The 27,636-nt window shown below is 50.6% G+C and overlaps 1 protein-coding gene across 1 annotated transcript; it reads right to left on the minus strand.

The window, feature by feature from the left end:
- Positions 1-642: 642 nt before the first annotated feature.
- Positions 643-27,450, minus strand: RNJ42_03679 (uncharacterized protein; the record flags this gene model as incomplete). Its single annotated transcript, XM_071053843.1, has 3 exons — positions 643-15,561; positions 15,628-22,555; positions 22,625-27,450. The coding sequence occupies 3 exons, from the start codon at positions 27,448-27,450 to the stop codon at positions 643-645; spliced, it is 26,673 nt and encodes an 8,890-aa protein (XP_070910255.1).
- Between the last annotated feature and the right edge of the window lie 186 nt (positions 27,451-27,636).

Raw genomic sequence — 27,636 nt, forward strand, 5'->3', positions numbered from 1 at the left:
AGACCGAGAACGTACATCATCTGACTAAAAACATTGTGGATCCAAGAAAGGTGAAGAAATTATAATAAAAAGGGGAGCGACATGAGAGAGGCTACCAAATCACGGAAAGAGAAGAGATAATGCTATTTCACTAACAGAACCTCGTATACCCAATTTCATTTGTCTCTTTTCACCTCAAAAAAAAAAAAAAAAAAAATACCCAAGAATATCTATGTAATTTTCGTAATGAAATACTGTTTCTTTCTTTTTGTCATATGGCAACTTCGTTCTCTCTTTGGGTAAAATACAAAAAAAAGCCCTGCAACACTTGCATCAACAGATGTGCTCCATGTGGTATGATGCGAAATTCGCGTTACATCATCTTCTTTCTTTCTTTTTTTTTACCTAATTTAGATTTGCGGAAACAAGTTCAGTCTTTGAACGGCACAATACTTCCTAAACATTAAAATATATTACATATCTACGATAAAGCCTAAAGCAAAATTACCCGGAGACGGAAATGAAGCGTTCTTATTCCCGTGATATCTCTATTCTTTCTTTTTTTATTTTATTTTTTATTTTTTATTTTTTATTTTTTATTTTTAATAATTTTTTTTATACAATAGCAATAGAATGCTCGCTTTTTACATAATTTTTTATTTACTAGATGAATAATACGGCTAACACAATTAGCGCAGCCCAGTTGAATTGCGTCTTAGAAGCAGCCGCAGTGTAGTTATCAGAAACTGACGCCGTAGATTGAGATCCTTGAGATACACTTGCAGATGCACGTGTACTCGAGCTTGCAGTTGGACTTGCAGTAGCACTTTCAATTCTTGAATCTGAATTGACAGGTGCAGAACCTGATAGCATTGTTGTTGGTCTTGGTTCAGAATCTTGTGATGGACTCACTGTCGCACTTGAAGCTGCACGGGAGACGGAGTCAGCACTACCTATATTGGATGTAACAGTTGGTTGGGCGCCAGTGCCGGTCATGTGGTTCACGGCAGCAGTCTCAACACTGCCGTCTGGGTTTGTGATGACAGTAGTGTAGTCTTCACTGGAGCCTGCACCTGTGTTGCCACCAGAGCCTGCATCAGTGTGTACACCTATCTTAGATGTAGTGAGAATAGTAGTTGGTTGGCCGTTAGAGTCAGTGCCGGTCATGTGGTTCACGGCAGCAGTCTCAACACTGCCGTCTGGGTTTGTGATGACAGTAGTGTAGTCTTCACCGGAGCCTGCATCAGTGTTTCCATTGCCACCGGAGCCTGCACCAGGGTGTACACCTATCTTTGATGTAGTGACAATAGTAGTTGGTTGGCCGTTGGAGTCAGTGCCGGTCATGTGGTTCACGGCAGCAGTCTCAACACTGCCGTCTGGGTTTGTGATGACAGTAGTGTAGTCTTCACCGGAGCCTGCATCAGTGTTTCCATTGCCACCGGAGCCTGCACCAGTGTGTACACCTATCTTTGATGTAGTGACAATAGTAGTTGGATGGCCGTTGGAGTCAGTGCCGGTCATGTGGTTCACGGCAGCAGTCTCAACACTGCCGTCTGGGTTTGTGATGACAGTAGTGTAGTCTTCACCGGAGCCTGCATCAGTGTTTCCATTGCCACCGGAGCCTGCACCAGGGTGTACACCTATCTTTGATGTAGTGACAATAGTAGTTGGTTGGCCGTTGGAGTCAGTGCCGGTCATGTGGTTCACGGCAGCAGTCTCAACACTGCCGTCTGGGTTTGTGATGACAGTAGTGTAGTCTTCACTGGAGCCTGCACCTGTGTTGCCACCAGAGCCTGCATCAGTGTGTACACCTATCTTAGATGTAGTGAGAATAGTAGTTGGTTGGCCGTTAGAGTCAGTGCCGGTCATGTGGTTCACGGCAGCAGTCTCAACACTGCCGTCTGGGTTTGTGATGACAGTAGTGTAGTCTTCACCGGAGCCTGCACCAGAGTTTGCACTTGCGATCTTGGAGGTCACTGGAACAACAGTTGGCTTACCCTCGCTGTCAGTAGTGTTCACGAAGTGCACAGAGTCAGTCTCAACACTGCCGTCGGAGTGTGTCATAACGGTGGTGTAGTCGCTGTTGTAAGCCCCTGCAGTGTTGGAACTGATAACGCTAGATGGAATATCAGATGCCTTGGATGAACTACTTGGAGTAATTTGAGACGATAGGTAAACTGCATTAGCATCTATCATAAATCTGTACTGTGCCACTGCACTAGACGTGATGATATCACCCCGTTCATCAGTGGTGATGAAGTACGAAATCACATCTGTCTCATAGTATTCCTCCTCGTAGTTGGTCGTGTCCGTGGTAGTCACAGGTGGAGGACTGTATACGACACTGTTGCTGTCAGTAGTGAATACACCATTATCGTCCATGCTTATCCAATAGCTGATCACAACATATTCAGTAACGTTATTACCTAAGTCTACTATTGTAGTTGTAGTAGATTTGCTTAAGACATGAGGAGATGTAGAAATTGTGGAAGTAGTTGGGATAATGGTAGGCTTGCCCTCGCTGTCAGTAGTGTTCACGAAGTGCACAGAGTCTGTCTCGACGCTGCCGTCTGGCTTGGTCACAACTGTAGTGTAGTCGCTGGTCTGTTCGCCTGCACCTTCGATCTTGGAGGTCACTGGAACAACAGTTGGCTTGCCCTCGCTGTCAGTAGTGTTCACGAAGTGCACAGAGTCTGTCTCGACGCTGCCGTCTGGCTTGGTCACAACTGTAGTGTAGTCGCTGGTCTGTTCGCCTGCACCTTCGATCTTGGAGGTCACTGGAACAACTGTTGGCTTGCCCTCGCTGTCAGTAGTGTTCACGAAGTGCACAGAGTCTGTCTCGACGCTGCCGTCTGGCTTGGTCACAACTGTAGTGTAGTCGCTGGTCTGTTCGCCTGCACCTTCGATCTTGGAGGTCACTGGAACAACTGTTGGCTTGCCCTCGCTGTCAGTAGTGTTCACGAAGTGCACAGAGTCAGTCTCAACACTGCCGTCGGAGTGTGTCATAACGGTGGTGTAGTCGCTGTTGTAAGCCCCTGCAGTGTTGGAACTGATAACGCTAGATGGAATATCAGATGCCTTGGATGAACTACTTGGAGTAATTTGAGACGATAGGTAAACTGCATTAGCATCTATCATAAATCTGTACTGTGCCACTGCACTAGACGTGATGATATCACCCCGTTCATCAGTGGTGATGAAGTACGAAATCACATCTGTCTCATAGTATTCCTCCTCGTAGTTGGTCGTGTCCGTGGTAGTCACAGGTGGAGGACTGTATACGACACTGTTGCTGTCAGTAGTGAATACACCATTATCGTCCATGCTTATCCAATAGCTGATCACAACATATTCAGTAACGTTATTACCTAAGTCTACTATTGTAGTTGTAGTAGATTTGCTTAAGACATGAGGAGATGTAGAAATTGTGGAAGTAGTTGGGATAATGGTAGGCTTGCCCTCGCTGTCAGTAGTGTTCACGAAGTGCACAGAGTCTGTCTCGACGCTGCCGTCTGGCTTGGTCACAACTGTAGTGTAGTCGCTGGTCTGTTCGCCTGCACCTTCGATCTTGGAGGTCACTGGAACAACAGTTGGCTTGCCCTCGCTGTCAGTAGTGTTCACGAAGTGCACAGAGTCTGTCTCGACGCTGCCGTCTGGCTTGGTCACAACTGTAGTGTAGTCGCTGGTCTGTTCGCCTGCACCTTCGATCTTGGAGGTCACTGGAACAACTGTTGGCTTGCCCTCGCTGTCAGTAGTGTTCACGAAGTGCACAGAGTCTGTCTCGACGCTGCCGTCTGGCTTGGTCACAACTGTAGTGTAGTCGCTGGTCTGTTCGCCTGCACCTTCGATCTTGGAGGTCACTGGAACAACAGTTGGCTTGCCCTCGCTGTCAGTAGTGTTCACGAAGTGCACAGAGTCTGTCTCGACGCTGCCGTCGGAGTGTGTCACAACGGTGGTGTAGTCGCTGGTCTGTTCGCCTGCACTTGTGATCTTGGAGGTCACTGGAACAACAGTTGGCTTACCCTCGCTGTCAGTAGTGTTCACGAAGTGCACAGAGTCAGTCTCAACACTGCCGTCGGAGTGTGTCACAACGGTGGTGTAGTCGCTGGTCTGTTCGCCTGCACTTGTGATCTTGGAGGTCACTGGAACAACAGTTGGCTTACCCTCGCTGTCAGTAGTGTTCACGAAGTGCACAGAGTCAGTCTCAACACTGCCGTCGGAGTGTGTCACAACGGTGGTGTAGTCGCTACCTACAATCTTGGAGGTCACTGGAACAACAGTTGGCTTACCCTCGCTGTCAGTAGTGTTCACGAAGTGCACAGAGTCAGTCTCAACACTGCCGTCGGAGTGTGTCACAACGGTGGTGTAGTCGCTGGTCTGTTCGCCTGCACTTGTGATCTTGGAGGTCACTGGAACAACAGTTGGCTTACCCTCGCTGTCAGTAGTGTTCACGAAGTGCACAGAGTCAGTCTCAACACTGCCGTCGGAGTGTGTCACAACGGTGGTGTAGTCGCTGGTCTGTTCGCCTGCACTTGTGATCTTGGAGGTCACTGGAACAACAGTTGGCTTACCCTCGCTGTCAGTAGTGTTCACGAAGTGCACAGAGTCAGTCTCAACACTGCCGTCGGAGTGTGTCACAACGGTGGTGTAGTCGCTGGTCTGTTCGCCTGCACTTGTGATCTTGGAGGTCACTGGAACAACAGTTGGCTTACCCTCGCTGTCAGTAGTGTTCACGAAGTGCACAGAGTCTGTCTCAACACTGCCGTCGGAGTGTGTCACAACGGTGGTGTAGTCGCTGGTCTGTTCGCCTGCACTTGTGATCTTGGAGGTCACTGGAACAACAGTTGGCTTACCCTCGCTGTCAGTAGTGTTCACGAAGTGCACAGAGTCAGTCTCAACACTGCCGTCGGAGTGTGTCACAACGGTGGTGTAGTCGCTGGTCTGTTCGCCTGCACTTGTGATCTTGGAGGTCACTGGAACAACAGTTGGCTTACCCTCGCTGTCAGTAGTGTTCACGAAGTGCACAGAGTCAGTCTCAACACTGCCGTCGGAGTGTGTCACAACGGTGGTGTAGTCGCTGGTCTGTTCGCCTGCACTTGTGATCTTGGAGGTCACTGGAACAACAGTTGGCTTACCCTCGCTGTCAGTAGTGTTCACGAAGTGCACAGAGTCAGTCTCAACACTGCCGTCGGAGTGTGTCACAACGGTGGTGTAGTCGCTACCTACAATCTTGGAGGTCACTGGAACAACAGTTGGCTTACCCTCGCTGTCAGTAGTGTTCACGAAGTGCACAGAGTCAGTCTCAACACTGCCGTCGGAGTGTGTCACAACGGTGGTGTAGTCGCTGGTCTGTTCGCCTGCACTTGTGATCTTGGAGGTCACTGGAACAACAGTTGGCTTACCCTCGCTGTCAGTAGTGTTCACGAAGTGCACAGAGTCAGTCTCAACACTGCCGTCGGAGTGTGTCACAACGGTGGTGTAGTCGCTGGTCTGTTCGCCTGCACTTGTGATCTTGGAGGTCACTGGAACAACAGTTGGCTTACCCTCGCTGTCAGTAGTGTTCACGAAGTGCACAGAGTCAGTCTCAACACTGCCGTCGGAGTGTGTCACAACGGTGGTGTAGTCGCTGGTCTGTTCGCCTGCACTTGTGATCTTGGAGGTCACTGGAACAACAGTTGGCTTACCCTCGCTGTCAGTAGTGTTCACGAAGTGCACAGAGTCTGTCTCAACACTGCCGTCGGAGTGTGTCACAACGGTGGTGTAGTCGCTGGTCTGTTCGCCTGCACTTGTGATCTTGGAGGTCACTGGAACAACAGTTGGCTTACCCTCGCTGTCAGTAGTGTTCACGAAGTGCACAGAGTCAGTCTCAACACTGCCGTCGGAGTGTGTCACAACGGTGGTGTAGTCGCTGGTCTGTTCGCCTGCACTTGTGATCTTGGAGGTCACTGGAACAACAGTTGGCTTACCCTCGCTGTCAGTAGTGTTCACGAAGTGCACAGAGTCAGTCTCAACACTGCCGTCGGAGTGTGTCACAACGGTGGTGTAGTCGCTGGTCTGTTCGCCTGCACTTGTGATCTTGGAGGTCACTGGAACAACAGTTGGCTTACCCTCGCTGTCAGTAGTGTTCACGAAATGCACAGAGTCAGTCTCAACACTGCCGTCGGAGTGTGTCACAACGGTGGTGTAGTCGCTGGTCTGTTCGCCTGCACTTGTGATCTTGGAGGTCACTGGAACAACAGTTGGCTTACCCTCGCTGTCAGTAGTGTTCACGAAGTGCACAGAGTCAGTCTCAACACTGCCGTCGGAGTGTGTCACAACGGTGGTGTAGTCGCTGGTCTGTTCGCCTGCACTTGTGATCTTGGAGGTCACTGGAACAACAGTTGGCTTACCCTCGCTGTCAGTAGTGTTCACGAAGTGCACAGAGTCAGTCTCAACACTGCCGTCGGAGTGTGTCACAACGGTGGTGTAGTCGCTGGTCTGTTCGCCTGCACTTGTGATCTTGGAGGTCACTGGAACAACAGTTGGCTTACCCTCGCTGTCAGTAGTGTTCACGAAGTGCACAGAGTCAGTCTCAACACTGCCGTCGGAGTGTGTCACAACGGTGGTGTAGTCGCTGGTCTGTTCGCCTGCACTTGTGATCTTGGAGGTCACTGGAACAACAGTTGGCTTACCCTCGCTGTCAGTAGTGTTCACGAAGTGCACAGAGTCAGTCTCAACACTGCCGTCGGAGTGTGTCACAACGGTGGTGTAGTCGCTACCTACAATCTTGGAGGTCACTGGAACAACAGTTGGCTTACCCTCGCTGTCAGTAGTGTTCACGAAGTGCACAGAGTCAGTCTCAACACTGCCGTCGGAGTGTGTCACAACGGTGGTGTAGTCGCTGGTCTGTTCGCCTGCACTTGTGATCTTGGAGGTCACTGGAACAACAGTTGGCTTACCCTCGCTGTCAGTAGTGTTCACGAAGTGCACAGAGTCAGTCTCAACACTGCCGTCGGAGTGTGTCACAACGGTGGTGTAGTCGCTACCTACAATCTTGGAGGTCACTGGAACAACAGTTGGCTTACCCTCGCTGTCAGTAGTGTTCACGAAGTGCACAGAGTCAGTCTCAACACTGCCGTCGGAGTGTGTCACAACGGTGGTGTAGTCGCTGGTCTGTTCGCCTGCACTTGTGATCTTGGAGGTCACTGGAACAACAGTTGGCTTACCCTCGCTGTCAGTAGTGTTCACGAAGTGCACAGAGTCTGTCTCAACACTGCCGTCGGAGTGTGTCACAACGGTGGTGTAGTCGCTGGTCTGTTCGCCTGCACTTGTGATCTTGGAGGTCACTGGAACAACAGTTGGCTTACCCTCGCTGTCAGTAGTGTTCACGAAGTGCACAGAGTCAGTCTCAACACTGCCGTCGGAGTGTGTCACAACGGTGGTGTAGTCGCTGGTCTGTTCGCCTGCACTTGTGATCTTGGAGGTCACTGGAACAACAGTTGGCTTACCCTCGCTGTCAGTAGTGTTCACGAAGTGCACAGAGTCAGTCTCAACACTGCCGTCGGAGTGTGTCACAACGGTGGTGTAGTCGCTGGTCTGTTCGCCTGCACTTGTGATCTTGGAGGTCACTGGAACAACAGTTGGCTTACCCTCGCTGTCAGTAGTGTTCACGAAGTGCACAGAGTCAGTCTCAACACTGCCGTCGGAGTGTGTCACAACGGTGGTGTAGTCGCTGGTCTGTTCGCCTGCACTTGTGATCTTGGAGGTCACTGGAACAACAGTTGGCTTACCCTCGCTGTCAGTAGTGTTCACGAAGTGCACAGAGTCAGTCTCAACACTGCCGTCGGAGTGTGTCACAACGGTGGTGTAGTCGCTGGTCTGTTCGCCTGCACTTGTGATCTTGGAGGTCACTGGAACAACAGTTGGCTTACCCTCGCTGTCAGTAGTGTTCACGAAGTGCACAGAGTCAGTCTCAACACTGCCGTCGGAGTGTGTCACAACGGTGGTGTAGTCGCTGGTCTGTTCGCCTGCACTTGTGATCTTGGAGGTCACTGGAACAACAGTTGGCTTACCCTCGCTGTCAGTAGTGTTCACGAAGTGCACAGAGTCTGTCTCAACACTGCCGTCGGAGTGTGTCACAACGGTGGTGTAGTCGCTACCTACAATCTTGGAGGTCACTGGAACAACAGTTGGCTTACCCTCGCTGTCAGTAGTGTTCACGAAGTGCACAGAGTCTGTCTCAACACTGCCGTCGGAGTGTGTCACAACGGTGGTGTAGTCGCTGGTCTGTTCGCCTGCACTTGTGATCTTGGAGGTCACTGGAACAACAGTTGGCTTACCCTCGCTGTCAGTAGTGTTCACGAAGTGCACAGAGTCAGTCTCAACACTGCCGTCGGAGTGTGTCACAACGGTGGTGTAGTCGCTGGTCTGTTCGCCTGCACTTGTGATCTTGGAGGTCACTGGAACAACAGTTGGCTTACCCTCGCTGTCAGTAGTGTTCACGAAGTGCACAGAGTCAGTCTCAACACTGCCGTCGGAGTGTGTCACAACGGTGGTGTAGTCGCTACCTACAATCTTGGAGGTCACTGGAACAACAGTTGGCTTACCCTCGCTGTCAGTAGTGTTCACGAAGTGCACAGAGTCTGTCTCAACACTGCCGTCGGAGTGTGTCACAACGGTGGTGTAGTCGCTGGTCTGTTCGCCTGCACTTGTGATCTTGGAGGTCACTGGAACAACAGTTGGCTTACCCTCGCTGTCAGTAGTGTTCACGAAGTGCACAGAGTCAGTCTCAACGGTGGTGTAGTCGCTGGTCTGTTCGCCTGCACTTGTGATCTTGGAGGTCACTGGAACAACAGTTGGCTTACCCTCGCTGTCAGTAGTGTTCACGAAGTGCACAGAGTCAGTCTCAACACTGCCGTCGGAGTGTGTCACAACGGTGGTGTAGTCGCTGGTCTGTTCGCCTGCACTTGTGATCTTGGAGGTCACTGGAACAACAGTTGGCTTACCCTCGCTGTCAGTAGTGTTCACGAAGTGCACAGAGTCTGTCTCAACACTGCCGTCGGAGTGTGTCACAACGGTGGTGTAGTCGCTACCTACAATCTTGGAGGTCACTGGAACAACAGTTGGCTTACCCTCGCTGTCAGTAGTGTTCACGAAGTGCACAGAGTCTGTCTCAACACTGCCGTCGGAGTGTGTCACAACGGTGGTGTAGTCGCTGGTCTGTTCGCCTGCACTTGTGATCTTGGAGGTCACTGGAACAACAGTTGGCTTACCCTCGCTGTCAGTAGTGTTCACGAAGTGCACAGAGTCAGTCTCAACACTGCCGTCGGAGTGTGTCACAACGGTGGTGTAGTCGCTGGTCTGTTCGCCTGCACTTGTGATCTTGGAGGTCACTGGAACAACAGTTGGCTTACCCTCGCTGTCAGTAGTGTTCACGAAGTGCACAGAGTCTGTCTCAACACTGCCGTCGGAGTGTGTCACAACGGTGGTGTAGTCGCTACCTACAATCTTGGAGGTCACTGGAACAACAGTTGGCTTACCCTCGCTGTCAGTAGTGTTCACGAAGTGCACAGAGTCTGTCTCAACACTGCCGTCGGAGTGTGTCACAACGGTGGTGTAGTCGCTGGTCTGTTCGCCTGCACTTGTGATCTTGGAGGTCACTGGAACAACAGTTGGCTTACCCTCGCTGTCAGTAGTGTTCACGAAGTGCACAGAGTCAGTCTCAACACTGCCGTCGGAGTGTGTCACAACGGTGGTGTAGTCGCTGGTCTGTTCGCCTGCACTTGTGATCTTGGAGGTCACTGGAACAACAGTTGGCTTACCCTCGCTGTCAGTAGTGTTCACGAAGTGCACAGAGTCTGTCTCAACACTGCCGTCGGAGTGTGTCACAACGGTGGTGTAGTCGCTGGTCTGTTCGCCTGCACTTGTGATCTTGGAGGTCACTGGAACAACAGTTGGCTTACCCTCGCTGTCAGTAGTGTTCACGAAGTGCACAGAGTCAGTCTCAACACTGCCGTCGGAGTGTGTCACAACGGTGGTGTAGTCGCTGGTCTGTTCGCCTGCACTTGTGATCTTGGAGGTCACTGGAACAACAGTTGGCTTACCCTCGCTGTCAGTAGTGTTCACGAAGTGCACAGAGTCAGTCTCAACACTGCCGTCGGAGTGTGTCACAACGGTGGTGTAGTCGCTGGTCTGTTCGCCTGCACTTGTGATCTTGGAGGTCACTGGAACAACAGTTGGCTTACCCTCGCTGTCAGTAGTGTTCACGAAGTGCACAGAGTCAGTCTCAACACTGCCGTCGGAGTGTGTCACAACGGTGGTGTAGTCGCTGGTCTGTTCGCCTGCACTTGTGATCTTGGAGGTCACTGGAACAACAGTTGGCTTACCCTCGCTGTCAGTAGTGTTCACGAAGTGCACAGAGTCAGTCTCAACACTGCCGTCGGAGTGTGTCACAACGGTGGTGTAGTCGCTGGTCTGTTCGCCTGCACTTGTGATCTTGGAGGTCACTGGAACAACAGTTGGCTTACCCTCGCTGTCAGTAGTGTTCACGAAGTGCACAGAGTCAGTCTCAACACTGCCGTCGGAGTGTGTCACAACGGTGGTGTAGTCGCTGGTCTGTTCGCCTGCACTTGTGATCTTGGAGGTCACTGGAACAACAGTTGGCTTACCCTCGCTGTCAGTAGTGTTCACGAAGTGCACAGAGTCAGTCTCAACACTGCCGTCGGAGTGTGTCACAACGGTGGTGTAGTCGCTGGTCTGTTCGCCTGCACTTGTGATCTTGGAGGTCACTGGAACAACAGTTGGCTTACCCTCGCTGTCAGTAGTGTTCACGAAGTGCACAGAGTCAGTCTCAACACTGCCGTCGGAGTGTGTCACAACGGTGGTGTAGTCGCTGGTCTGTTCGCCTGCACTTGTGATCTTGGAGGTCACTGGAACAACAGTTGGCTTACCCTCGCTGTCAGTAGTGTTCACGAAGTGCACAGAGTCTGTCTCAACACTGCCGTCGGAGTGTGTCACAACGGTGGTGTAGTCGCTGGTCTGTTCGCCTGCACTTGTGATCTTGGAGGTCACTGGAACAACAGTTGGCTTACCCTCGCTGTCAGTAGTGTTCACGAAGTGCACAGAGTCAGTCTCAACACTGCCGTCGGAGTGTGTCACAACGGTGGTGTAGTCGCTGGTCTGTTCGCCTGCACTTGTGATCTTGGAGGTCACTGGAACAACAGTTGGCTTACCCTCGCTGTCAGTAGTGTTCACGAAGTGCACAGAGTCAGTCTCAACACTGCCGTCGGAGTGTGTCACAACGGTGGTGTAGTCGCTGGTCTGTTCGCCTGCACTTGTGATCTTGGAGGTCACTGGAACAACAGTTGGCTTACCCTCGCTGTCAGTAGTGTTCACGAAGTGCACAGAGTCTGTCTCAACACTGCCGTCGGAGTGTGTCACAACGGTGGTGTAGTCGCTGGTCTGTTCGCCTGCACTTGTGATCTTGGAGGTCACTGGAACAACAGTTGGCTTACCCTCGCTGTCAGTAGTGTTCACGAAGTGCACAGAGTCAGTCTCAACACTGCCGTCGGAGTGTGTCACAACGGTGGTGTAGTCGCTGGTCTGTTCGCCTGCACTTGTGATCTTGGAGGTCACTGGAACAACAGTTGGCTTACCCTCGCTGTCAGTAGTGTTCACGAAGTGCACAGAGTCTGTCTCAACACTGCCGTCGGAGTGTGTCACAACGGTGGTGTAGTCGCTGGTCTGTTCGCCTGCACTTGTGATCTTGGAGGTCACTGGAACAACAGTTGGCTTACCCTCGCTGTCAGTAGTGTTCACGAAGTGCACAGAGTCAGTCTCAACACTGCCGTCGGAGTGTGTCACAACGGTGGTGTAGTCGCTGGTCTGTTCGCCTGCACTTGTGATCTTGGAGGTCACTGGAACAACAGTTGGCTTACCCTCGCTGTCAGTAGTGTTCACGAAGTGCACAGAGTCAGTCTCAACACTGCCGTCGGAGTGTGTCACAACGGTGGTGTAGTCGCTGGTCTGTTCGCCTGCACTTGTGATCTTGGAGGTCACTGGAACAACAGTTGGCTTACCCTCGCTGTCAGTAGTGTTCACGAAGTGCACAGAGTCAGTCTCAACACTGCCGTCGGAGTGTGTCACAACGGTGGTGTAGTCGCTGGTCTGTTCGCCTGCACTTGTGATCTTGGAGGTCACTGGAACAACAGTTGGCTTACCCTCGCTGTCAGTAGTGTTCACGAAGTGCACAGAGTCAGTCTCAACACTGCCGTCGGAGTGTGTCACAACGGTGGTGTAGTCGCTGGTCTGTTCGCCTGCACTTGTGATCTTGGAGGTCACTGGAACAACAGTTGGCTTACCCTCGCTGTCAGTAGTGTTCACGAAGTGCACAGAGTCAGTCTCAACACTGCCGTCGGAGTGTGTCACAACGGTGGTGTAGTCGCTGGTCTGTTCGCCTGCACTTGTGATCTTGGAGGTCACTGGAACAACAGTTGGCTTACCCTCGCTGTCAGTAGTGTTCACGAAGTGCACAGAGTCTGTCTCAACACTGCCGTCGGAGTGTGTCACAACGGTGGTGTAGTCGCTGGTCTGTTCGCCTGCACTTGTGATCTTGGAGGTCACTGGAACAACAGTTGGCTTACCCTCGCTGTCAGTAGTGTTCACGAAGTGCACAGAGTCAGTCTCAACACTGCCGTCGGAGTGTGTCACAACGGTGGTGTAGTCGCTGGTCTGTTCGCCTGCACTTGTGATCTTGGAGGTCACTGGAACAACAGTTGGCTTACCCTCGCTGTCAGTAGTGTTCACGAAGTGCACAGAGTCAGTCTCAACACTGCCGTCGGAGTGTGTCACAACGGTGGTGTAGTCGCTGGTCTGTTCGCCTGCACTTGTGATCTTGGAGGTCACTGGAACAACAGTTGGCTTACCCTCGCTGTCAGTAGTGTTCACGAAGTGCACAGAGTCAGTCTCAACACTGCCGTCGGAGTGTGTCACAACGGTGGTGTAGTCGCTGGTCTGTTCGCCTGCACTTGTGATCTTGGAGGTCACTGGAACAACAGTTGGTTTACCCTCGCTGTCAGTAGTGTTCACGAAGTGCACAGAGTCAGTCTCAACACTGCCGTCGGAGTGTGTCACAACGGTGGTGTAGTCGCTGGTCTGTTCGCCTGCACTTGTGATCTTGGAGGTCACTGGAACAACAGTTGGCTTACCCTCGCTGTCAGTAGTGTTCACGAAGTGCACAGAGTCAGTCTCAACACTGCCGTCGGAGTGTGTCACAACGGTGGTGTAGTCGCTGGTCTGTTCGCCTGCACTTGTGATCTTGGAGGTCACTGGAACAACAGTTGGCTTACCCTCGCTGTCAGTAGTGTTCACGAAGTGCACAGAGTCTGTCTCAACACTGCCGTCGGAGTGTGTCACAACGGTGGTGTAGTCGCTGGTCTGTTCGCCTGCACTTGTGATCTTGGAGGTCACTGGAACAACAGTTGGCTTACCCTCGCTGTCAGTAGTGTTCACGAAGTGCACAGAGTCAGTCTCAACACTGCCGTCGGAGTGTGTCACAACGGTGGTGTAGTCGCTGGTCTGTTCGCCTGCACTTGTGATCTTGGAGGTCACTGGAACAACAGTTGGCTTACCCTCGCTGTCAGTAGTGTTCACGAAGTGCACAGAGTCTGTCTCAACACTGCCGTCGGAGTGTGTCACAACGGTGGTGTAGTCGCTGGTCTGTTCGCCTGCACTTGTGATCTTGGAGGTCACTGGAACAACAGTTGGCTTACCCTCGCTGTCAGTAGTGTTCACGAAGTGCACAGAGTCAGTCTCAACACTGCCGTCGGAGTGTGTCACAACGGTGGTGTAGTCGCTGGTCTGTTCGCCTGCACTTGTGATCTTGGAGGTCACTGGAACAACAGTTGGCTTACCCTCGCTGTCAGTAGTGTTCACGAAGTGCACAGAGTCAGTCTCAACACTGCCGTCGGAGTGTGTCACAACGGTGGTGTAGTCGCTGGTCTGTTCGCCTGCACTTGTGATCTTGGAGGTCACTGGAACAACAGTTGGCTTACCCTCGCTGTCAGTAGTGTTCACGAAGTGCACAGAGTCAGTCTCAACACTGCCGTCGGAGTGTGTCACAACGGTAGTGTAGTCGCTGGTCTGTTCGCCTGCACTTGTGATCTTGGAGGTCACTGGAACAACAGTTGGCTTACCCTCGCTGTCAGTAGTGTTCACGAAGTGCACAGAGTCAGTCTCAACACTGCCGTCGGAGTGTGTCACAACGGTGGTGTAGTCGCTGGTCTGTTCGCCTGCACTTGTGATCTTGGAGGTCACTGGAACAACAGTTGGCTTACCCTCGCTGTCAGTAGTGTTCACGAAGTGCACAGAGTCAGTCTCAACACTGCCGTCGGAGTGTGTCACAACGGTGGTGTAGTCGCTGGTCTGTTCGCCTGCACTTGTGATCTTGGAGGTCACTGGAACAACAGTTGGCTTACCCTCGCTGTCAGTAGTGTTCACGAAGTGCACAGAGTCAGTCTCAACACTGCCGTCGGAGTGTGTCACAACGGTGGTGTAGTCGCTGGTCTGTTCGCCTGCACTTGTGATCTTGGAGGTCACTGGAACAACAGTTGGCTTACCCACGCTGTCAGTAGTGTTCACGAAGTGCACAGAGTCAGTCTCAACACTGCCGTCGGAGTGTGTCACAACGGTGGTGTAGTCGCTGGTCTGTTCGCCTGCACTTGTGATCTTGGAGGTCACTGGAACAACAGTTGGCTTACCCTCGCTGTCAGTAGTGTTCACGAAGTGCACAGAGTCAGTCTCAACACTGCCGTCGGAGTGTGTCACAACGGTGGTGTAGTCGCTGGTCTGTTCGCCTGCACTTGTGATCTTGGAGGTCACTGGAACAACAGTTGGCTTACCCTCGCTGTCAGTAGTGTTCACGAAGTGCACAGAGTCTGTCTCAACACTGCCGTCGGAGTGTGTCACAACGGTGGTGTAGTCGCTGGTCTGTTCGCCTGCACTTGTGATCTTGGAGGTCACTGGAACAACAGTTGGCTTACCCTCGCTGTCAGTAGTGTTCACGAAGTGCACAGAGTCTGTCTCAACACTGCCGTCGGAGTGTGTCACAACGGTGGTGTAGTCGCTGGTCTGTTCGCCTGCACTTGTGATCTTGGAGGTCACTGGAACAACAGTTGGCTTACCCTCGCTGTCAGTAGTGTTCACGAAGTGCACAGAGTCAGTCTCAACACTGCCGTCGGAGTGTGTCACAACGGTGGTGTAGTCGCTGGTCTGTTCGCCTGCACTTGTGATCTTGGAGGTCACTGGAACAACAGTTGGCTTACCCTCGCTGTCAGTAGTGTTCACGAAGTGCACAGAGTCAGTCTCAACACTGCCGTCGGAGTGTGTCACAACGGTGGTGTAGTCGCTGGTCTGTTCGCCTGCACTTGTGATCTTGGAGGTCACTGGAACAACAGTTGGCTTACCCTCGCTGTCAGTAGTGTTCACGAAGTGCACAGAGTCAGTCTCAACACTGCCGTCGGAGTGTGTCACAACGGTGGTGTAGTCGCTGGTCTGTTCGCCTGCACTTGTGATCTTGGAGGTCACTGGAACAACAGTTGGCTTACCCTCGCTGTCAGTAGTGTTCACGAAGTGCACAGAGTCAGTCTCAACACTGCCGTCGGAGTGTGTCACAACGGTGGTGTAGTCGCTGGTCTGTTCGCCTGCACTTGTGATCTTGGAGGTCACTGGAACAACAGTTGGCTTACCCTCGCTGTCAGTAGTGTTCACGAAGTGCACAGAGTCAGTCTCAACACTGCCGTCGGAGTGTGTCACAACGGTGGTGTAGTCGCTGGTCTGTTCGCCTGCACTTGTGATCTTGGAGGTCACTGGAACAACAGTTGGCTTACCCTCGCTGTCAGTAGTGTTCACGAAGTGCACAGAGTCAGTCTCAACACTGCCGTCGGAGTGTGTCACAACGGTGGTGTAGTCGCTGGTCTGTTCGCCTGCACTTGTGATCTTGGAGGTCACTGGAACAACAGTTGGCTTACCCTCGCTGTCAGTAGTGTTCACGAAGTGCACAGAGTCAGTCTCAACACTGCCGTCGGAGTGTGTCACAACGGTGGTGTAGTCGCTGGTCTGTTCGCCTGCACTTGTGATCTTGGAGGTCACTGGAACAACAGTTGGCTTACCCTCGCTGTCAGTAGTGTTCACGAAGTGCACAGAGTCAGTCTCAACACTGCCGTCGGAGTGTGTCACAACGGTGGTGTAGTCGCTGGTCTGTTCGCCTGCACTTGTGATCTTGGAGGTCACTGGAACAACAGTTGGCTTACCCTCGCTGTCAGTAGTGTTCACGAAGTGCACAGAGTCAGTCTCAACACTGCCGTCGGAGTGTGTCACAACGGTGGTGTAGTCGCTGGTCTGTTCGCCTGCACTTGTGATCTTGGAGGTCACTGGAACAACAGTTGGCTTACCCTCGCTGTCAGTAGTGTTCACGAAGTGCACAGAGTCAGTCTCAACACTGCCGTCGGAGTGTGTCACAACGGTGGTGTAGTCGCTGGTCTGTTCGCCTGCACTTGTGATCTTGGAGGTCACTGGAACAACAGTTGGCTTACCCTCGCTGTCAGTAGTGTTCACGAAATGCACAGAGTCAGTCTCAACACTGCCGTCGGAGTGTGTCACAACGGTGGTGTAGTCGCTGGTCTGTTCGCCTGCACTTGTGATCTTGGAGGTCACTGGAACAACAGTTGGCTTACCCTCGCTGTCAGTAGTGTTCACGAAGTGCACAGAGTCAGTCTCAACACTGCCGTCGGAGTGTGTCACAACGGTGGTGTAGTCGCTGGTCTGTTCGCCTGCACTTGTGATCTTGGAGGTCACTGGAACAACAGTTGGCTTACCCTCGCTGTCAGTAGTGTTCACGAAGTGCACAGAGTCAGTCTCAACACTGCCGTCGGAGTGTGTCACAACGGTGGTGTAGTCGCTGGTCTGTTCGCCTGCACTTGTGATCTTGGAGGTCACTGGAACAACAGTTGGCTTACCCTCGCTGTCAGTAGTGTTCACGAAGTGCACAGAGTCAGTCTCAACACTGCCGTCGGAGTGTGTCACAACGGTGGTGTAGTCGCTGGTCTGTTCGCCTGCACTTGTGATCTTGGAGGTCACTGGAACAACAGTTGGTTTACCCTCGCTGTCAGTAGTGTTCACGAAGTGCACAGAGTCAGTCTCAACACTGCCGTCGGAGTGTGTCACAACGGTGGTGTAGTCGCTGGTCTGTTCGCCTGCACTTGTGATCTTGGAGGTCACTGGAACAACAGTTGGCTTACCCTCGCTGTCAGTAGTGTTCACGAAGTGCACAGAGTCTGTCTCAACACTGCCGTCGGAGTGTGTCACAACGGTGGTGTAGTCGCTGGTCTGTTCGCCTGCACTTGTGATCTTGGAGGTCACTGGAACAACAGTTGGCTTACCCTCGCTGTCAGTAGTGTTCACGAAGTGCACAGAGTCAGTCTCAACACTGCCGTCGGAGTGTGTCACAACGGTGGTGTAGTCGCTGGTCTGTTCGCCTGCACTTGTGATCTTGGAGGTCACTGGAACAACAGTTGGCTTACCCTCGCTGTCAGTAGTGTTCACGAAGTGCACAGAGTCTGTCTCAACACTGCCGTCGGAGTGTGTCACAACGGTGGTGTAGTCGCTGGTCTGTTCGCCTGCACTTGTGATCTTGGAGGTCACTGGAACAACAGTTGGCTTACCCTCGCTGTCAGTAGTGTTCACGAAGTGCACAGAGTCAGTCTCAACACTGCCGTCGGAGTGTGTCACAACGGTGGTGTAGTCGCTGGTCTGTTCGCCTGCACTTGTGATCTTGGAGGTCACTGGAACAACAGTTGGCTTACCCTCGCTGTCAGTAGTGTTCACGAAGTGCACAGAGTCAGTCTCAACACTGCCGTCGGAGTGTGTCACAACGGTGGTGTAGTCGCTGGTCTGTTCGCCTGCACTTGTGATCTTGGAGGTCACTGGAACAACAGTTGGCTTACCCTCGCTGTCAGTAGTGTTCACGAAGTGCACAGAGTCTGTCTCAACACTGCCGTCGGAGTGTGTCACAACGGTGGTGTAGTCGCTGGTCTGTTCGCCTGCACTTGTGATCTTGGAGGTCACTGGAACAACAGTTGGCTTACCCTCGCTGTCAGTAGTGTTCACGAAGTGCACAGAGTCAGTCTCAACACTGCCGTCGGAGTGTGTCACAACGGTGGTGTAGTCGCTACCTACAATCTTGGAGGTCACTGGAACAACAGTTGGCTTACCCTCGCTGTCAGTAGTGTTCACGAAGTGCACAGAGTCAGTCTCAACACTGCCGTCGGAGTGTGTCACAACGGTGGTGTAGTCGCTGGTCTGTTCGCCTGCACTTGTGATCTTGGAGGTCACTGGAACAACAGTTGGCTTACCCTCGCTGTCAGTAGTGTTCACGAAGTGCACAGAGTCAGTCTCAACACTGCCGTCGGAGTGTGTCACAACGGTGGTGTAGTCGCTGGTCTGTTCGCCTGCACTTGTGATCTTGGAGGTCACTGGAACAACAGTTGGCTTACCCTCGCTGTCAGTAGTGTTCACGAAGTGCACAGAGTCAGTCTCAACACTGCCGTCGGAGTGTGTCACAACGGTGGTGTAGTCGCTGGTCTGTTCGCCTGCACTTGTGATCTTGGAGGTCACTGGAACAACAGTTGGCTTACCCTCGCTGTCAGTAGTGTTCACGAAGTGCACAGAGTCAGTCTCAACACTGCCGTCGGAGTGTGTCACAACGGTGGTGTAGTCGCTGGTCTGTTCGCCTGCACTTGTGATCTTGGAGGTCACTGGAACAACAGTTGGCTTACCCTCGCTGTCAGTAGTGTTCACGAAATGCACAGAGTCAGTCTCAACACTGCCGTCGGAGTGTGTCACAACGGTGGTGTAGTCGCTGGTCTGTTCGCCTGCACTTGTGATCTTGGAGGTCACTGGAACAACAGTTGGCTTACCCTCGCTGTCAGTAGTGTTCACGAAGTGCACAGAGTCAGTCTCAACACTGCCGTCGGAGTGTGTCACAACGGTGGTGTAGTCGCTGGTCTGTTCGCCTGCACTTGTGATCTTGGAGGTCACTGGAACAACAGTTGGCTTACCCTCGCTGTCAGTAGTGTTCACGAAGTGCACAGAGTCAGTCTCAACACTGCCGTCGGAGTGTGTCACAACGGTGGTGTAGTCGCTGGTCTGTTCGCCTGCACTTGTGATCTTGGAGGTCACTGGAACAACAGTTGGCTTACCCTCGCTGTCAGTAGTGTTCACGAAGTGCACAGAGTCAGTCTCAACACTGCCGTCGGAGTGTGTCACAACGGTGGTGTAGTCGCTGGTCTGTTCGCCTGCACTTGTGATCTTGGAGGTCACTGGAACAACAGTTGGTTTACCCTCGCTGTCAGTAGTGTTCACGAAGTGCACAGAGTCAGTCTCAACACTGCCGTCGGAGTGTGTCACAACGGTGGTGTAGTCGCTGGTCTGTTCGCCTGCACTTGTGATCTTGGAGGTCACTGGAACAACAGTTGGCTTACCCTCGCTGTCAGTAGTGTTCACGAAGTGCACAGAGTCAGTCTCAACACTGCCGTCGGAGTGTGTCACAACGGTGGTGTAGTCGCTGGTCTGTTCGCCTGCACTTGTGATCTTGGAGGTCACTGGAACAACAGTTGGCTTACCCACGCTGTCAGTAGTGTTCACGAAATGCACAGAGTCAGTCTCAACACTGCCGTCGGAGTGTGTCACAACGGTGGTGTAGTCGCTGGTCTGTTCGCCTGCACTTGTGATCTTGGAGGTCACTGGAACAACAGTTGGCTTACCCTCGCTGTCAGTAGTGTTCACGAAGTGCACAGAGTCTGTCTCAACACTGCCGTCGGAGTGTGTCACAACGGTGGTGTAGTCGCTGGTCTGTTCGCCTGCACTTGTGATCTTGGAGGTCACTGGAACAACAGTTGGCTTACCCTCGCTGTCAGTAGTGTTCACGAAGTGCACAGAGTCAGTCTCAACACTGCCGTCGGAGTGTGTCACAACGGTGGTGTAGTCGCTGGTCTGTTCGCCTGCACTTGTGATCTTGGAGGTCACTGGAACAACAGTTGGCTTACCCACGCTGTCAGTAGTGTTCACGAAATGCACAGAGTCAGTCTCAACACTGCCGTCGGAGTGTGTCACAACGGTGGTGTAGTCGCTGGTCTGTTCGCCTGCACTTGTGATCTTGGAGGTCACTGGAACAACAGTTGGCTTACCCTCGCTGTCAGTAGTGTTCACGAAGTGCACAGAGTCAGTCTCAACACTGCCGTCGGAGTGTGTCACAACGGTGGTGTAGTCGCTGGTCTGTTCGCCTGCACTTGTGATCTTGGAGGTCACTGGAACAACAGTTGGCTTACCCTCGCTGTCAGTAGTGTTCACGAAGTGCACAGAGTCAGTCTCAACACTGCCGTCGGAGTGTGTCACAACGGTGGTGTAGTCGCTGGTCTGTTCGCCTGCACTTGTGATCTTGGAGGTCACTGGAACAACAGTTGGCTTACCCTCGCTGTCAGTAGTGTTCACGAAGTGCACAGAGTCAGTCTCAACACTGCCGTCGGAGTGTGTCACAACGGTGGTGTAGTCGCTACCTACAATCTTGGAGGTCACTGGAACAACAGTTGGCTTACCCTCGCTGTCAGTAGTGTTCACGAAGTGCACAGAGTCAGTCTCAACACTGCCGTCGGAGTGTGTCACAACGGTGGTGTAGTCGTTGGTCTGTTCGCCTGCACTTGTGATCTTGGAGGTCACTGGAACAACAGTTGGCTTACCCTCGCTGTCAGTAGTGTTCACGAAGTGCACAGAGTCAGTCTCAACACTGCCGTCGGAGTGTGTCACAACGGTGGTGTAGTCGCTGGTCTGTTCGCCTGCACTTGTGATCTTGGAGGTCACTGGAACAACAGTTGGCTTACCCTCGCTGTCAGTAGTGTTCACGAAGTGCACAGAGTCAGTCTCAACACTGCCGTCGGAGTGTGTCACAACGGTGGTGTAGTCGCTACCTACAATCTTGGAGGTCACTGGAACAACAGTTGGCTTACCCTCGCTGTCAGTAGTGTTCACGAAGTGCACAGAGTCAGTCTCAACACTGCCGTCGGAGTGTGTCACAACGGTGGTGTAGTCGCTGGTCTGTTCGCCTGCACTTGTGATCTTGGAGGTCACTGGAACAACAGTTGGCTTACCCTCGCTGTCAGTAGTGTTCACGAAGTGCACAGAGTCAGTCTCAACACTGCCGTCGGAGTGTGTCACAACGGTGGTGTAGTCGCTGGTCTGTTCGCCTGCACTTGTGATCTTGGAGGTCACTGGAACAACAGTTGGCTTACCCTCGCTGTCAGTAGTGTTCACGAAGTGCACAGAGTCTGTCTCAACACTGCCGTCGGAGTGTGTCACAACGGTGGTGTAGTCGCTGGTCTGTTCGCCTGCACTTGTGATCTTGGAGGTCACTGGAACAACAGTTGGCTTACCCTCGCTGTCAGTAGTGTTCACGAAGTGCACAGAGTCTGTCTCAACACTGCCGTCGGAGTGTGTCACAACGGTGGTGTAGTCGCTGGTCTGTTCGCCTGCACTTGTGATCTTGGAGGTCACTGGAACAACAGTTGGCTTACCCTCGCTGTCAGTAGTGTTCACGAAGTGCACAGAGTCAGTCTCAACACTGCCGTCGGAGTGTGTCACAACGGTGGTGTAGTCGCTGGTCTGTTCGCCTGCACTTGTGATCTTGGAGGTCACTGGAACAACAGTTGGCTTACCCTCGCTGTCAGTAGTGTTCACGAAGTGCACAGAGTCTGTCTCAACACTGCCGTCGGAGTGTGTCACAACGGTGGTGTAGTCGCTGGTCTGTTCGCCTGCACTTGTGATCTTGGAGGTCACTGGAACAACAGTTGGCTTACCCTCGCTGTCAGTAGTGTTCACGAAGTGCACAGAGTCAGTCTCAACACTGCCGTCGGAGTGTGTCACAACGGTGGTGTAGTCGCTACCTACAATCTTGGAGGTCACTGGAACAACAGTTGGCTTACCCTCGCTGTCAGTAGTGTTCACGAAGTGCACAGAGTCAGTCTCAACACTGCCGTCGGAGTGTGTCACAACGGTGGTGTAGTCGCTGGTCTGTTCGCCTGCACTTGTGATCTTGGAGGTCACTGGAACAACAGTTGGCTTACCCTCGCTGTCAGTAGTGTTCACGAAGTGCACAGAGTCAGTCTCAACACTGCCGTCGGAGTGTGTCACAACGGTGGTGTAGTCGCTGGTCTGTTCGCCTGCACTTGTGATCTTGGAGGTCACTGGAACAACAGTTGGCTTACCCTCGCTGTCAGTAGTGTTCACGAAGTGCACAGAGTCAGTCTCAACACTGCCGTCGGAGTGTGTCACAACGGTGGTGTAGTCGCTGGTCTGTTCGCCTGCACTTGTGATCTTGGAGGTCACTGGAACAACAGTTGGCTTACCCTCGCTGTCAGTAGTGTTCACGAAGTGCACAGAGTCAGTCTCAACACTGCCGTCGGAGTGTGTCACAACGGTGGTGTAGTCGTTGGTCTGTTCGCCTGCACTTGTGATCTTGGAGGTCACTGGAACAACAGTTGGCTTACCCTCGCTGTCAGTAGTGTTCACGAAGTGCACAGAGTCAGTCTCAACACGAAGTGCACAGAGTCAGTCTCAACACTGCCGTGCGGTGGTGTAGTCGCTGGTCTGTTCGCCTGCACTTGTGATCTTGGAGGTCACTGTTGGCTTACCCTCGCTGTCAGTAGTGTTCACGAAGTGGTCAGTCTCAACACTGCCGTCGGAGTGTGTCACAACGGTGGTGTAGTCGTTGGTCTGTTCGCCTGCACCTACAATCTTGGAGGTCATTGGAACAACAGTTGGCTTACCCTCGCTGTCAGTAGTGTTCACGAAGTGCACAGAGTCAGTCTCAACACTGCCGTCGGAGTGTGTCACAACGGTGGTGTAGTCGCTGGTCTGTTCGCCTGCACTTGTGATCTTGGAGGTCACTGGAACAACAGTTGGCTTACCCTCGCTGTCAGTAGTGTTCACGAAATGCACAGAGTCAGTCTCAACACTGCCGTCGGAGTGTGTCACAACGGTGGTGTAGTCGCTGGTCTGTTCGCCTGCACTTGTGATCTTGGAGGTCACTGGAACAACAGTTGGCTTACCCTCGCTGTCAGTAGTGTTCACGAAGTGCACAGAGTCTGTCTCAACACTGCCGTCGGAGTGTGTCACAACGGTGGTGTAGTCGCTGGTCTGTTCGCCTGCACTTGTGATCTTGGAGGTCACTGGAACAACAGTTGGCTTACCCTCGCTGTCAGTAGTGTTCACGAAGTGCACAGAGTCAGTCTCAACACTGCCGTCGGAGTGTGTCACAACGGTGGTGTAGTCGCTACCTACAATCTTGGAGGTCACTGGAACAACAGTTGGCTTACCCTCGCTGTCAGTAGTGTTCACGAAGTGCACAGAGTCAGTCTCAACACTGCCGTCGGAGTGTGTCACAACGGTGGTGTAGTCGCTGGTTTTATTTTGTGTTATATTATATTTATTACCTTCAATTACTGAGCTCCCAGTAATGATATTTCCTTTTTCATCTGTTGTTATGAAATATGATACCACATCTGTTTCAATATAGGATTCATCATAGTTCGTTGTGGCAGTAGTTATGACAGCAGGAGGACTGTACAAGCTACGGTTGTTGGTTGTGTAGGCAGCACCCTTATCATCAGTGGTGATCCAGTAACTAACCACTTCGAATTCAGTCACACCGTTTCCTAAGTCAAGCGTCAAAGTTGTTGGCGGTGGAGCTGAGTCATATGAAGTGTTGGCTAAAATAATTTTGCTATCAGTAATTATCTCACCGGCATCATTTGCCGTGATGAAAAAAGAGACAACCTTCTCTACATGCTCGTATCCATTGTCGTTTGTAATAGTTGTCACCGGTGGAGGGCTATAAGTTCTTGTTTCATTAGCAGTGTAGAACTCGTTTTCATCTTCAGTAGTCCTATAGCTGACTACAATATATTCGGTTATTTCATTTCCCAGATCTACTTTATTAGTGCTAGCACTAGGAGCCCCTGAGTGTATCACAGTAATAGTCGAGGATGTGGAACCAATATCTGGATTTCCATCCTTATCAGTAGTGCTGTAGTACGAAATCTGCTCCTCGATTATCTTATAAGGTTCCGTGATATTCACTGTAGTAACCGAGGGTAGATCAATAATGTAAGTTATTGTACTTGTCGTTGAACCTGTAACATTATGACCGTTGGAATCAATAGTAGCATAAAAGGATACTAAATCTTCCTCGATCCATTTTCCCTTGTTAGTTGTCGTAGTGTACGCGGGTGGGATAATTAAGTAGGTCTGCTGAGTGATGATAGAAGAAGCAGTTATTGGACCACCATCACTACCTACAGTACTATAGTATGAAATAACCTCTCGTACCTGATGGTCATCATATGTCAAAGTGGTGGTTATAACAGGTGGTATACTTAATGAAGGTGTGACGGTAGGAACATCGTATATATAGTAGTAAATTGGAGAAGCAATACCATCTATTCCTATAAAGGAACTTGTTGAGGTTGAAATTAACTTCGTGCTTTGCACCCACGTTGATATGTATAAGTTTGACGAAGTTACAGGTGAATAACTACAATTAGTACAACTTGGGTATTGCCAAACATATCCGGCCCAATCAGTGTGCTTTGTACCAGATGGGTCAATGAACCAAGCATTCAAACTACCATCGCCACCACTGTTATAGTACGAAATTCTCATAGGATAGACAACGTCTTTGACCAGATATAAAGTTCTATTTGGGTACAGCGCGTCAGTTACAGTTATTTGAGATTCCGAAGGAGATACCCAGTTATCAATGTTTCCACAACCAAATGCTGCACTATTAGCAAAGTAGATAATAGCTGCATCATTAGATCCGGTTAATCCAAAAGTATAATTACCTGAAACAGTAGGCACAAAATAGCCAACAAATTCTACAAGAAGGAAACTTGGAATGACTGTCAAACCAAAAATATTACTCAATAAACCAGATAAAGATAGAGAGGGAGTTGTAGTAAAGGCAATTTGGGTTGCTAAGCTGAAAGAACCACTTGGATATTTCAATAGTTCTTTGTAGGTATTAGTATCAACAAAAATAAGAAGTCTACCTGCCGTAACTTTGAAACCGGTTGATGTACGTTGAGCAGTTAGAGCTGACGAGAATACACAAACGTTGCTGAATGTAACAGGATTAACATGGGCAACAGTACTGCTGCTACTACTGCTGGTGGTCTTGATATTACTGCTACTACTGGCACTACTGGCACTATAGCTTTGACTTACTGTATATTTGGTATTACTAACTGAACTCCCAGTGATAATATTCCCATTTTCATCTGTTGTGATAAAGTATGAGATGTAGTCAGTTTCTATATAAGTATTGGATCTAGTTGTAGCACTGGTGATACCTGCAGGTGGGCTATATAATGTCCTATTGCTGGTAGTAAAGTACTCTCCATTGCTATCTTTAGTAATCCAGTAACTGACAACTTCGTATTCGGTCACCCCATCACCAAGGTCAATCTTGATCGTGGTGGGTGATGGCGCAGCATCATATGACGTGGAGGCATTCACTACGGTACTGCCAGTTACAATATCACCAGCACTGTCCACGGTAACAAAGTATGACACAACCGTGTGGAAGTGTTCATGGTCACTCACGGCGTCAATCGTAGTCACGGCTGGAGGACTGTACACTGTGGACCCACTCGTGGTGAACAGCTGTCCGTCCTCGTTCGTAGAAGTCCAGTAGCTGACAACTTCGTATTCGGTCACCCCATCACCAAGGTCAATCTTGATCGTGGTGGGTGATGGCGCAGCATCATATGACGTGGAGGCATTCACTACGGTACTGCCAGTTACAATATCACCAGCACTGTCCACGGTAACAAAGTATGACACAACCGTGTGGAAGTGTTCATGGTCACTCACGGCGTCAATCGTAGTCACGGCTGGAGGACTGTACACTGTGGACCCACTCGTGGTGAACAGCTGTCCGTCCTCGTTCGTAGAAGTCCAGTAGCTGACAACTTCGTATTCGGTCACCCCATCACCAAGGTCAATCTTGATCGTGGTGGGAGATGGTGCAGGGTCATAAGAAGTACCAGAGCTTATCACTTTACTACCTGTTATAATCTCACCTTCATCATTCACTGTAATGTAGTAGGAAACCACGGAATCATAATGTTCGTGAGCAGAATCAGAATAGAATGTGTGAATTGCTGGAGGACTGTAAGTTACAATAGTATTAGCAGTATATACACCACCTTGGTTGTTCGTGGCATTAACATAGGAATAGACTAGGTATTCCGTCACACCGTTGACTTCAACTATATTTGTTGATATTGTTGGTAGTGGAGGGAGAATGGTACTCGTAGTGGCAAGTGTGAGAGGATGTTTACCGGCGTCCTTAGTTGAAATGAATGAGACGTAAATCTCGTGACTTACACCTTTCTCTGTTATGTGAGTTGTGTAAGGTTTCTCTAAATCGGGAATAATAGCTCCGAAATAAAAAACAAAGGAAAATGGCTGAAGAGCATTGGCGACAGGATTTTTAATATTACCTTCGTTTTGTATAGGAGTAAACGCACCCGCATCAAGGTGTGTACCGATATTAAGGTTATAAGTTTTACCTCCGGTCAGGACGGTTAATATACCTGCAACATCGTCATAACTTAAGCCCTCAATTTGTGATGTGAAACCTAATATTCCACCAGGAGTACCGTAATTGGCGATTGTCATATTTACTACCTTGTTACCATTTAGAGTGTTGAAGAATATCCAACCATCGTACATAGAAATAGTTTGGTCACCTATGCCATAAACACCTGGTTCGTCAAACCATAAGAACCCCGAACCTGAAAGGTCGATTGTGCCTGTTCCCTCGAAGCTTTGTCCAGCTATCGCTAACTCAGACCCGTTGGTTAATCTCAACAGGTAGTTATTGACAAATGAGGTGGATCTTGCCCAATCCATGAGATACATATGGTTGAAATACATGGTTCCTTCATTTACGAAGGATTCCGAGGAGGAGACATAAAATAAATCAATGGGCTCAGCAGGGAAGAAGGAGTAGGAATAAAAATTCATGGTACCTTTGTTTACAAAGTTTGCAACGTTGAAGGTATAGGATGGAGTAAAGTTACCATAATTGACAATCTGCATTACACCTGATCTACCAATGATGACATCCCCGGAAGTTACATTGAAGTAAGGAGAACCGGTCTCGGATTTTGGATTAGTGATCTTCAAAGTACCATCCAGAGTCAAACCATCCTCCATCAATAGATGAACACCATTGATGTTGACAGTAACACCACTTTCGATATCAACAGTTTGAGAGAAAGTCTGGTCTCCAGTAAGACTTGTATCACTAGAAAAAGTCTGCCCAAGGGCAAGAGATAGATGTAAAACCAGAGTAGTTAATTGAACAATTTTTTTAAACATTCTCTTTTTTTTTTGAATAATAAAAAAAATACTGTTTTCTTTTACTAGAATTTCTGAAAATAATTATTTTTTCTTTATATCTTTCTTTTCTTAATTAGTTCTTATTCTTATTTCTCAATATAATAAAAAAAAAATTAGTTAAGAAAAAAAAAATGAATCTTTTTTTTTTTTTTTAGTGTCTTGTTT

Source organism: Nakaseomyces bracarensis (assembly GCF_045282275.1).
Source record: "Nakaseomyces bracarensis strain CBM3 chromosome Unknown Scaff12_0, whole genome shotgun sequence".
Taxonomy (NCBI): Eukaryota; Fungi; Ascomycota; class Saccharomycetes; order Saccharomycetales; family Saccharomycetaceae; genus Nakaseomyces; species Nakaseomyces bracarensis.